This window comes from Micromesistius poutassou, assembly GCF_964030765.1.
Source record: "Micromesistius poutassou genome assembly, chromosome: 7".
NCBI classification, from domain to species: Eukaryota; Metazoa; Chordata; class Actinopteri; order Gadiformes; family Gadidae; genus Micromesistius; species Micromesistius poutassou.
Genome location: NC_140277.1, coordinates 474,211 through 486,779, shown reverse-complemented (window position 1 = coordinate 486,779; position 12,569 = coordinate 474,211). Strand labels below are relative to the sequence as shown.

The following is a 12,569-nucleotide window of genomic DNA, read 5'->3' as shown; positions in this document are numbered from 1 at the left end:
TGTGTGAGTGAAGATCGAGGATCCCCCCCAAACAGAGCTGATGTCCCTCACGGTAGCGATAAGGTCGCTGAGGGACAACCCTTTGACTCAGAACAATGCAAGATGGACAGAGCAAACCCAACCTAGCCTCTGGTGCTACATGTACAGAAACAAGTGCGTCTTTATCGTAGCCCGCCTCGGCAGAGGACGCCGTCGTAGTTCACGATAGAACATAGGATTAAAGTGTCACGCTTTCTATTCCTCTTAACCCCCCCTCTTCCTTCCTTCCTTCCTTCCTTCTCTTCCTCTTTTTTTTTCTGCCCACTCTCAGTATAACATATGTTGCCTTGGTAGTTGTTATTATGTTTGACTGCGCCGCACCTAGACACAGGAACATATACATTACACCAACACATACAGACAGACGGACAGGGGAGACGTAACGAAATACATGCAACATCGTGTAGCTCCTGCCCCATTAAACACGGGCGTCACTTAAACGCACTCGAGCGTCAACACTCACACTGACATGCACACATGCATACATTCGCACATGTAAGATTGTAAAACGTCTCCCACCCTAGCCTGAGGCGATGTGAAGGCAGACAGACCGGTGTAGGATCACACCTTTCCTTCTGCTGCAACGCTCTCCGTATGTGCCAAGGAGATCACTTTTTTTCAGATGTTCAGACAGCAATCCCATTTGCCTGCGCTGGCCAACCAGTGGATCTGAATGTGTTTATTGAGAGCCCCTGCGGCCTACAGTCCCGGCCCCGGGGGATGATTCTCGATCAGCTTTGCCTTTAAATAGTTCATGGGAATTTTTTCTACGCTATGGGTGATTGTGGATCAGGGCCCACTTTTGTGAGTCGGGATCCCCCCCCCGCCCCCCCCCCACACACACACCTGATGCCTCGTGGTCAAGACTCACGCCAACGCACGCACACACGCGGGCACAGATGCGCAAAATCGAACATTCCTGTTTTGTTTTCTTTTAGTTTTTCTTCAGATTTAATATATTTGAATATATATTTTGTTTTGTTTTTTCGCCAAATAATACATGTGCCAACATATACTATTCAACAAACAGTCGTCGTTACCTCCTTAACAACACGACCAGCTTGGATCCCTTCTAATATGCCATGGATCGATATCTAGCCGTCTCGAGCTGGTTGGGGTAAAGATCAGGGGATCACGTTTCTTACATCACTACCACATGTCATCCCTTGTAGTGATTAATACTTGAATACAAAAGAAACTCCCCATTCTTTAAATCAAAAACAACCATTTCCTCCGCCACATGTTTCTCTCTCAATTGGCCTCGTCCCCTTTTGAGAGCCGCTGGACGGCAGATATCCATCTATGGCTGTGGTTAGGAATGTATAGAAAACACACAGGGCCTCGACCTGCCTTCTCGTAACAACTGTATGTAGAGCTGCCCCCACCCCGCACCAAGCACTTGTCGAGCCTATACGTAGATGTGTGCTTTTAATCACCTCTAGACGGACCTTAAATCAACGCGACGCGCCGGCGGAGGGGCGTGCACGGGGCTGGGCTCGGGGCGGGACTCGGGGACGGCTGACAGGGTAGCACGCGACGACGCTGCCGTGAGATTATGGGTCGGAGCCCCGTCCCAGCCGAGGGACATTCCCAGCCCGGGGAATGCATGGCCTCGAACGAGCCGAAGGTGTGACTGAAACATGCAAAACATAACTCGGTGACCTTTTGACAATAGGGTATTGTATGAAAAAAGCCTTCTTTTATTTGTTAAGTATTTATTCATATCAAGATATTATCTGTATTGTGTGATTCAATAATTATTTATATGTTGTCCTGAAATGAATTATTTTTAATAAGAAATCTGACGTTGGTCCAATGTGGTTCTTTGTGTGTGTGTGTGTGTGTGTGTGTGTGTGTGTGTGTGTGTGTGTGCGCGCTTGTGTGTGTGTGTGTATGTGTGTGTGTGTACGTGTGTTTGTGATAAAGTGTGCTTGTACAACAGGCATCTCAAATATGTGAGTCAGAGCAGCGAAGTCTACGATAAGACAGGGTGTGAATGTCTCCGGGGAGATTCTATCATTGCACTCCAATAACATCTTCACTCTGCTAAGTTGTGTTGCCAACTACTAGCCCAGTGCAAATCTACAACAGACCGCAAGGAAATCCATCCTAAGTGTACGAAGCACAAAGCTTGCATCTGTGTAAGAAGTTCAGATAACGTAACAGAAGCTCAGTGAATGTTGTGCCTTAATTCATTGACTTACCTATTGACCTTCATTTGGGCTTATAAGGGTCTAATATATGTTAATATTTGATTTGGAACGAAATGATCTGCAAAATATGAGATGCATCTCTGTTTTCCGATGCTTCCTAAATGAAAGTGTGCAATCATGTGCACTCTGTTAAAAAAAGACAGCATTATGCCTAGTGCATGGAGGCAAACTCACTCAGGCTCTCGCGAACATGCACACGCACACACACACACACACACACACACACACACACACACACACACACACACACACACACACACACACACAGATCAGGTGATGCGGTGGGAGGGGGAGTTCGGAGCGCGATGGGGCTTCAGATGGTTATGTATAGTAGAAGCAGAGGTGTGTGTGGGTGCACAGGCTGCAGCACACCACAGTCACATTGATAGGTTACTCTGTGGTTTCCTGGAAATACCCCAGCCTTCAAATACTCCCTTTTGGGTCACAGTTCATTTGCTGATAGGCTAGGGGGGCGTCATCATGTGATTATATTGTGTGTCCGATGTGTCCGATGTGTGTCAGAATAAAGTGTGTGTGTGTGTGTGTGTTTGTTTAATAGGTTACCAACACAGGCCTACATAAAATACTCAAAAGTAAAGAGTTAAGAGGAAACCATTCCAGTTTAAGATTTTCTCTGTTCTTTATTTATTCTACACATGTCAGAATGAAACCGAATCAAGAGGACACACTTGTATGACTCAAGAAATGTTTTATAATTTCCTTGGCCCCCTCAGAAACAAAATGATTCATCTCAAGGGGTTGTCCTTCCAAACTGGAATAATTTATGAATTGCTCTTTCAACACCAGTATTGCACTAACCTGGTTCTAGTCCAGCCTGCCTGCCCCTTCCTCAAGGGTCCTGCCTATATTTTGCTGTAAGCAGTTGATTAAAAGCCATGCCTTGACAGACAATGTTTTCAGATAAAGCTACCGCCACAAACGCAGCAGCTGGGTTGTGTGGGTGGGAGATATTTTAGGAGTGTCGAAGGTGATATTATTGTATGTAAAGAGAGACGTCTGGAATGGCCAGCATCTTATATTGTACAATGTATCATTTTTAGGATGTGATTTTATTGGGAACATTATTTAAATCACTATTGATCAGCACTGACTATAGATATGTCCAGGTTATTTTATACGAGCTAATTGATTACACATTGTGAATTAAACTATTTTAGATGTAAAATATACATGAGTACACATACACATGTTATTAGTATACATTATACTTTTATACTATATTTTTATAAAAACAGAGCACACATACAATTTGTTAATTCAGTACACAGAAATAGGACGGTTGATTTGGTAGCCTTTGCATAGAATACATTCATATCTAAATTGTTGCATAACTGGAAGAGTTCTCATGTGACTGCAGCTCAAAGAGCATTGCCCTCACCACAATGCCAGTGCATGACAACAAACAACTTGCAGCTTTGGAAATAACGAATAACGAAGATTGTGGAATTTGTTATTGCAGTTACAATTGTGATTATGATGGGTGTGTCTATACAAATGAACTGCCAATCCAAATGATCACTAGTTTAGTACATTCCAAGAACAACACACTAGTCCCATTCTGACACAATGGGACTTGTGCCTGCTCTACGATTTGGCAAACAAACCAAACAAACCAAGTCAATGTTTACTGAGATGCACCGTTGCCTAGAACAGTCACACCCATAACCCCACACCCACGCATATTTTTTTTTTTATCAGCACACACACACACACACACACACACACACACACACACACACACACATATATATATATATATATATATATATATATATATATATATATATATATATAATTATTATGTTTTATAAGCCTACATCATGAGACATACACATTAATGCTGGGTGTATGATTAATTTTAAATTATATTACCATAAGCTGGATGCTGTAAACAATATTGACCACACTGTGGCAGTCAGAAGAAACGCAGCTTCTTTAAACATAGGACTACAATGCGAATAGAAAGAACTACAATTCCCGTGTTCACTGAGCCGCCTTGTGTTTACGGAAGTAAAGGTGGGTGACTCGGAGGAGCGCTTGGTTTTCCTACGTCTCGCCTCGACGGTTCGGTGCAGTTACAAAACACGTCCTTCAGCGACGGCAAGCACCGCCTTCCGTCAACAAGGTTTCAGAATCGAGGATATTATCCTTGGACCGTTGACAATATTTGCTCCTCAAAAGTTGTTGATGGATACGACCTCGTTGACTGTCTATTACACATTTGTTAAATTAAACAATGAAACCACTGGGTTCTGATGAGGAAGATGAGCAGGCCGATTACCAGAAAAAGCTTAGAGGTAACATTTAGCGAACTCAATTCAGGAACAACGACGGGATAAAGCTCATATCTCTCTGCTCATGTCTCTGTTCTCATATCTCTATTCTCATATCTCTATTCTCATCGCACTAACCGATCATTTAACGGAACCCCATACCCGGTTGCAATGTCTGGTAAAAGAAAAAAAAATGCATGAGAACGAAGCCACAAAGCGCTTTCCACCACACAACCAGTAACTCACACCACCTGTCGTCGGCTTTCTGCTCTGCGGCCGGATGCACCGCGGCATGTGAATATGAAAACAAGGGCCCTCAACAATCAACATGCACGGTGGTGATTTCTGGGTGTCTTTTCAGAACGGGCCAACCGCAGTATCCAGCAGTTGAGCAGTGTCCTGTCACAGCAAAGCCCCGGGGGGGAGGAGGAGGAGTCGGAGGTGGTGGATGCAAGCACCGCGGGGTCAGCCAGCGGACCCCGCAGTGCGTCGGGGGGGAAGGACGATGCTGCGTGGAGCAGAAGGTCCCAGAGTGAAGCAGGTGACCGCCAATAGCCTATCACCCCCCCATGAGCTGATCAATGTAAAATCAGTGCAAAGCTGTACTTAGTATATCACGGCACATCATTTGCTAGTACTACCAGTACACCTATTGACACACTTGTTGGTGTATGTGTTGAAAATACGAAATATGTGTGTGTGTGTGTGTGTGTTATGTGTGTGTGTGTGTGTGTGTGTGTGTGTGTGTGTGTGTGGTTGTGTGTCCCCTAGTCAATCAGCTGAGGACCTTCCTGCTGAAGCAGCAAAAGGAATCATCTCCTCCTCTCTCTCCATCACAGAGATACTCTCCGTCCAAGGTAACAGTGCTTCCCACACCCAGCTTCAACTAAAGCATCTTCCAGCCTCTACTCAAAAGAGATGCTTTCTTCAAAAAGTCTTTGCCAAATAAGATTTCCCATGAGTCCCCATTCCCCCCCCCCCCATGTCTTCCACCTGCACATCAGCTTGTTCTGTGTTCTCCACGTCTGTCCTGACAACAGCTCCCACAGGGGGGGGATGGCTCTGGGATGACGGCCATTCAGGATTTAGTCCCAATCATTTACAACCAGTCAGAGTACATCCAGCATCTGGAAGCCGAGGTCAAATTCTGCAAGGTGGGTTCTGCAGACTGTGTGTGTCTTGATCAGGAATGTTAGTCTCTGTCTTTGTGTCAATGGCCAGTGATGCTCCCTATTCCTTGGTGGCCTGGGTGTCTAAGGTGTGTGTGTGTGTGTGCGTGTGCGTGTGCGTGTGTATTCAGGAGGAGGTCCAGGGGGTCAAGCAGAGGGTGCGGGTGGCTGTGGTGGAGAATGAGAAGCTTCAATCCAGTCTGAATAAAACACTGATGGACAAGACAGTGCTGGAGTCAAAGGTACTGTGTGTGTGTGTGTGTGCGTGTGCGTGTGAGTTGTGGGGCTTCAAACTGGCAGAGGCAATGGTGCCTCAGACTTTCCACCAATTATCATGATGTTGTGATCTACAGATTTTCCATCATGTGCTGTTTACATTTACATTTACATTTTGACATTTTTGTTATTTTTATGCTGCATCTATCTATCTGTTTATACATTACAGTTATTATTATATATTTTTTATTTTATACTAATTACTCATGTCAGTACTGTAGTTTATTTATTCATTCTTATTTTGCTTTTAGGTCTCAGCTCTCTTACTTGTGTTTCTTGTACTTTACTTTTTATTGCACTGTTGAAGGAGCCTCAGACACAAGAACTTCATTGCCAGCGACTGCTTCCATAATTGTTGTAAATACATTACAATAAACAATCTTGAATCTAGCCCGGATTGCTTCCTTGTTTGTCAGCGCAATGAATCTCCAGGGGTCAGAAGTAATACAGGCTCCATACCAGGAAACAGGACGCTTCAGGGAACAGACGGCCCAACATGGAAGAATGAACTGGTGAGATGACATGATGCTTCATCACACACCTCCTGTCAGTGCCCAGCTACTCACATACCATAGTATGTTTCAGTGTCTCAGATTGTGTGTGTGTGTGTGTGTGTGTGTGTGTGTGTGTGTTACATGATGGTTTAGGAGCAGCTGAAGGCACTGCACCAGGCCCAGACTGAAACATTGGAGTCTCAGCTCACCTCTCTAAGGTCAGTAAATCATTGCCCCAAAGCTATGATCCACATAGCATTATGCTACGATCCACTAGCCCCAAAGCTATGATCCACATAGCATTATGCTACGATCCACTAGCCCCAAAGCTACGATCCACTAGCCCCAAAGCTACGATCCACTAGCCCCAAAGCTACGATCCACTAAGCATTATGCTACGATCCACTAGCCCCAAAGCTACGATCCACTAGCCCCAAAGCTATGTTCCACTAGCCCCAAAGCTATGTTCCACTAGCCCCAAAGCTATGATCCACATAGCATTATGCTACGATCCACTAGCCCCAAAGCTATGTTCCACTAGCCCCAAAGCTATGATCCACATAGCATTATGCTACGATCCACTAGCCCCAAAGCTACGATCCACTAGCCCCAAAGCTATGTTCCACTAGCCCCAAAGCTATGATCCACATAGCATTATGCTACGATCCACTAGCCCCAAAGCTACGATCCACTAGCCCCAAAGCTATGTTCCACTAGCCCCAAAGCTATGATCCACATAGCATTATGCTACGATCCACTAGCCCCAAAGCTATGTTCCACTAGCCCCAAAGCTATGATCCACATAGCATTATGCTACGATCCACTAGCCCCAAAGCTACGATCCACTAGCCCCAAAGCTACGATCCACTAGCCCCAAAGCTACGATCCACTAAGCATTATGCTACGATCCACTAGCCCCAAAGCTACGATCCACTAGCCCCAAAGCTATGTTCCACTAGCCCCAAAGCTATGTTCCACTAGCCCCAAAGCTATGATCCACATAGCATTATGCTACGATCCACTAGCCCCAAAGCTATGTTCCACTAGCCCCAAAGCTATGATCCACATAGCATTATGCTACGATCCACTAGCCCCAAAGCTACGATCCACTAGCCCCAAAGCTATGTTCCACTAGCCCCAAAGCTATGATCCACATAGCATTATGCTACGATCCACTAGCCCCAAAGCTACAATCCACTAGCCCCAAAGCTACGATCCACATAGCATTAAGCAACGATCCACTAGCCCCAAAGCTACGATCCACTAGCCCCAAAGCTATGATCCACATAGCATTATGCTACGATCCACTAGCCCCAAAGCTACGATCCACTAGCCACAAAGCTAGCATCCTATAGCCCAGTGATTTTCAACGCGTGGGGTACTACATGTGGGGGGTGGTATTTGGGATTTTTTTATTGAACAAATATATATTTATAATTTGAAATAAATATATTATAAATGTGGTTCAGTAAGGATTATGGTAGTATTATGAATATTTGTTACAGCAGAAATAGGATGCCTTTGTGCATTGCATCATTTTTTCGATTGTAATGTTCTCCATTGATGTTTTGTGGTATTTTGTGATCAATTTGATAAAACTTTGTCTTATGCAAGATACAACTTGAGAAAAACCTTGTGTAGAGCTGGTAATGTATTTGTATAGAAACACATTAATCACGTATATTACAAAACAATATTAAATCATCATCAGTGATTTGAACCCGTGCTCTCTGTAATGACTAACGTCCAAGTAGCCCAGGATAGCAGGCCTGGGTCTTTCTTTGATAAAGTGGGAGTATTACGAGATCGCTTCGAGAGAACTGCCATTATTATTCCTGGTTGGACGGTCACGCCTGGCCACTCAGACCTGGCGATCCAATCACAAAGACTCATTTAGTGTCAATAAGCAAAGCTTAGTGCCATCAGTCTACCTGTGGGAGTCCTAACCCTTAGCCTCTCTGAATACACAGTACGCCGCTTTGGATAGAAGCATCTGCCGCGCGACATAATCCCATGAAATCAAGATAAAATGGACGTTATTCATCCATGTAGAGTTAAATAAATCAAGTAAATCAGTCGACAGTCCATCTCATGTCTCTCTCTCTCTCTCTCCTTGCCCCGATGAAGGCCTACAATGGCCGAAACATGTCGGCAACTTTTTAAGAATTCCAATATGAATTAGCCTATTTATTAAAGCTTTTTAAAACTTTTAACAAGAGTGTCTTGGTCAGCCCGTCTTTCTAGAAACAATGTTTTTGTTTAGCAAAGAGCACCTTCCGCACTAAAGGATTCACTTCATCGGAGCAACGCCGTAGCCCTCCGCCCTGTCTACCTGCCCGGTCCGTCTCACGTGGTACCTCATCTCTCCCTTTGAACCCGTACCCCTTGGTGTCCCGGGGGGGGGGGGGCAGGAGGGAGCTGGCGGCGAGCCAGAGGGGGCGTGAGGAGGCGGCGGGCCGCCTGAGGCACGGCGAGGCGCAGGCGGCCAAGCGGAGCGCGGCGGGGCCCCGCGTCGGGGGCCTCTGTCTCAAGTGCGCCCAACACGAGGCCGTCATGGCGGAGACGCACACCGACGTGCACGTGCAGGCCATCGAGAGGCTCACCAAGTCAGTCCGCGGGGGGACACCGCCGCCCCAGCACATTGCACCCCACACGCACGCGCTTGCATGTTTAAACCACACTATCGCCAACGTCAGCGGTTGCCCGATGCGTTTTCATATCTTCAGTTGTTATTATATATTTTTTATTAACACGTTTCATATGCGATAGGCATGAGGAAAAACGTAAAAGTGAGTCTGTAGGCCATCATTAGTGCAACCGATTTTATTGACTTGATTTGAATTATTATTAATTTGTTTGAATTTGACCCGTACTGTTTAATGTACACACATATCAATACTTCCTCCATGTACCTATCTGAACAACAGTAACGTGGTCAGCCCTCTTTAGTGAAACGGAGGGTCCAGCGGAATGGGACACGGTTAAAACACACACACCAAAGGCAGTTAGTTACACATTGAGAGGTGTGTGTTTCATGGAACACACAAATAATAAATTAGAAGTAACCAGACACGCATTCAAGAAATAGTCAAACATAACACATCTTAAGAAAAATACAAGATCAGTACACAATACCAACGCTCAACGTACAAATGATTGAACCAGTTATGTCGTTGGAGTGCTCCATGGTCGTAGCGCCTCTGGTTAAAAGCCCACCTGATGGTGAGTGTGTGTGTGTGTGTGTGTGTGTAGGGAGCGTGACGAGGTGCTGGTGGCGCTGCGGGCCGTGAGGGCCAGCCAGGAGGAGGCGCAGCAGAGGGAGTGGTCGGCCTGCCTGCAGGTCAAACAGGCCGTGGAGATGGCAGAGGAGGCCAACCTGCATAAGGCCCGGGTAGGGAGTGCACACACAGACACGCACGCACGCACGCACGCACGCACGCACGCACGCACGCACGCACGCACGCACGCACGCACGCACGCACGCACGCACGCACGCACGCACGCACGCACGCACGCACGCACGCACGCACGCACGCACGCACGCACGCACGCACGCACGCACGCACGCACGCACGCACGCACGCACGCACGCACGCACGCACGCACCTCAAACGGCATGCTGTTTGAGGGAGGTGATAAGGTCAAAGCAACACACACACACACACACACACACACACACACACACACACACACACACACACACACACACACACACACACACACACACACACACACACACACACACACACACACACGCGCGCGCGCTGACTTACTCAGACACAGAGACACAGATTCACGCCAAAAAAGAGTATTGCATTTAATAAACCATGAGCGTTGCAGCATCACATCAGAAGAGATCACTAGGTGGCAGCCTAGAGCCGCAGCACTCAGTCAGGTAGGACGTAGGGGTTCAGGTTACCGGAGGACCTGGGGACGAGTGTGTATAGGAAGATACGAGGACAAGGACTTTCTAGTGTCTGTAAAAACGTTATTTTGTGTGTGTTGCGTGTGCGTGTGTGTGCGCGCGCGTGCGTGTGGTGCAGGTGGAGCTGCAGTGCGAGCAGCTGTCCAGGGATGTGGGTCGGCAGAGGGAGCGGCTGGAGAGGGAGGCGCAGGGCCTCCAGGAGAGGCTGGCGGAGGCCAGGGAGGAGGTGCGCGGCGAGGCCCGCAGGGAGAAGGAGGAGCTGGCCCAAACGGTGAGCTCACCCCCCCCACCCCCCCCTCCACCCCCAACCCCACCCGTTGCATGGAGCAGGCAGATTACTCAGACCGAAACCGCTGGGACCGCAGATGATGATGTGTGATCCACTGTGATCCGGATGAGTCCTGGATGATGTCATCGGCAGTAATAGTAGGGAAATTTGTTCAGAAACAGGTGTGTTCGCCACACCTGTTTGTGTGTGTGTTTTAGTGACGTCGTTTGTTAATTCAGGGAGTGAGTCATGAGGGGTGTGTGCGTGTGCGTGTGTGCGTGTGCGTGTGTGTGCGCGTGTGTGTGTGTGTGTCAGGTGTCCAATCTTTCCCAGCATGTAGCCGAACTTGAGGGACAACTTGATCGAGCAAACAGAGAGAGAACGTCACTGACCAATCAGCTCGAAGACACCTTCCGAAAGCTGACAAATCAGGAGCAAGAGAGCACCAAGGTACACGTGTTTCCTGCGATTGTAGACTGATATTGGGAGGAAAAGAGGTCAAATCCACCGTGTAAGGACCAAATCAGGACGGTACCGCTGCTCATTCGACACACCACTAGGTGGCACCAAAAGCCTTTCTAAATTCAAGTCTGATTTTCTACTTGTAGAGTAGATATACAAAACATTTCTTGTTGCTAGGCTTATGTTGGTGTTTCAACATTATTCATAGTCAATTATAATTTGCAATCAGTCAATTAGTTAAATGTTATTGATTGTCGCCCAGGTTTAATAACTAACGATGTGACCTGATAGAGAAGATGAATTAAAGCATCAACCCTTTACATTGAGCTCATTTTGATAGCTGACGTTTCTCGTGTTCCCCCGAAGACCCGGCAAACCCCCCGTCTTTGTTCACAATCAACCCGCCGCTAGCTCACGAAGAAGAGCCGACTGCTCCGAGTCTGAACGGGTCGGTCCTAACCAGGCCAACTATGACTCCCTCTCAGATGTGTGTGGACCTGCGCTACCAGCTGAGCCAGGCGGTGGTGAGCAGAGAGGAGACGCAGAGGGAGCTGAGAGAGCTGGCCACCAGGACCTCCCGACAGACCGAGCGCTCCTCACAGGTCGCTCAGCCACGTCCCGGCAGTGTGAAAACTCGCGAAAACATTTCTACTTTGGACAATCGCAAACTTGAGAGGCGGATGCGTTATTTGATTATTGAACTTTTCACCACGTGAGCCGTTTGAAATTTTAAATTGCAGAAGTGTTGCACATTAGACTCTGTTTATGAACACATAACGGACGTAAAGGCACTGCTCTAATTCCCTGTGACCCGGGCCTGGTTTTAGTGGCCACAGCCATTTGAGGGTGTGTGTTTGTTTAAAAGGGCATAAAGGGCCTTGTTGTGTAAGACTTTCTCACCTCGCCTCCCCCCCCCCCCCTGCGCTCTCTCTGTGGGACAGGAAGTGGAGAAGCTGAGCTCTGCGCTGGTTGGCTGTCAACATCGCTTGGAGGCGGTCCAAAAGGACGGGAGCCAATGGCAGACCGAAGCCTTGAGCCTGGCAGAACAGCTGGCAAATGCCCAGCGCCAACTGCACCTCACCAGGTAGTACCTAATCCTATTATACGTGCCACCACACACACACACACGCACACACACACGCGCACACGCACACACACACGCACACACGCGCGGTTCCCCTCTGTCCAGCATAGCCCATTCCAGCCCAGTTCAGAGTAGCATACCAACTGTACCGCTCCAGGTAATGGCTAATCCTATTATAATAGCCACACACACGCGCACACACTCGCGCTGACAAACGCTGTTGGGCCATGGTCGCCGTGCCGACTGGACCTCACCGGGTCACCTCTAATCCTGTTAGGCACGGCACGACGTTATTCAGAACACACACACAGACACACACACACACACAGACACACATACACACGC

The 12,569-nt window shown here is 47.4% G+C and overlaps 1 protein-coding gene across 2 annotated transcripts; it reads left to right on the top strand.

Annotated features, from left to right (window-relative positions):
• The first annotated feature begins 4,322 nt into the window (after positions 1 to 4,322).
• On the top strand, positions 4,323 to 12,318 carry sdccag8 (SHH signaling and ciliogenesis regulator sdccag8). Of its 2 annotated transcripts, XM_084470935.1 has the most exons (13): positions 4,323 to 4,570; positions 4,908 to 5,087; positions 5,318 to 5,403; positions 5,587 to 5,700; positions 5,847 to 5,957; positions 6,408 to 6,503; positions 6,639 to 6,703; positions 8,897 to 9,091; positions 9,738 to 9,876; positions 10,529 to 10,681; positions 10,994 to 11,128; positions 11,626 to 11,742; positions 12,082 to 12,318. In XM_084470935.1, exons 1-13 carry the CDS (start codon positions 4,510 to 4,512, stop codon positions 12,226 to 12,228), a joined length of 1,599 nt encoding a protein of 532 aa, XP_084327061.1. In that variant the 5' UTR covers positions 4,323 to 4,509; the 3' UTR covers positions 12,229 to 12,318. The 2 variants fall into 2 exon arrangements, with proteins under 2 accessions (XP_084327061.1, XP_084327062.1); XM_084470936.1 differs by lacking the exon at positions 8,897 to 9,091.
• Positions 12,319 to 12,569: the final 251 nt, after the last annotated feature.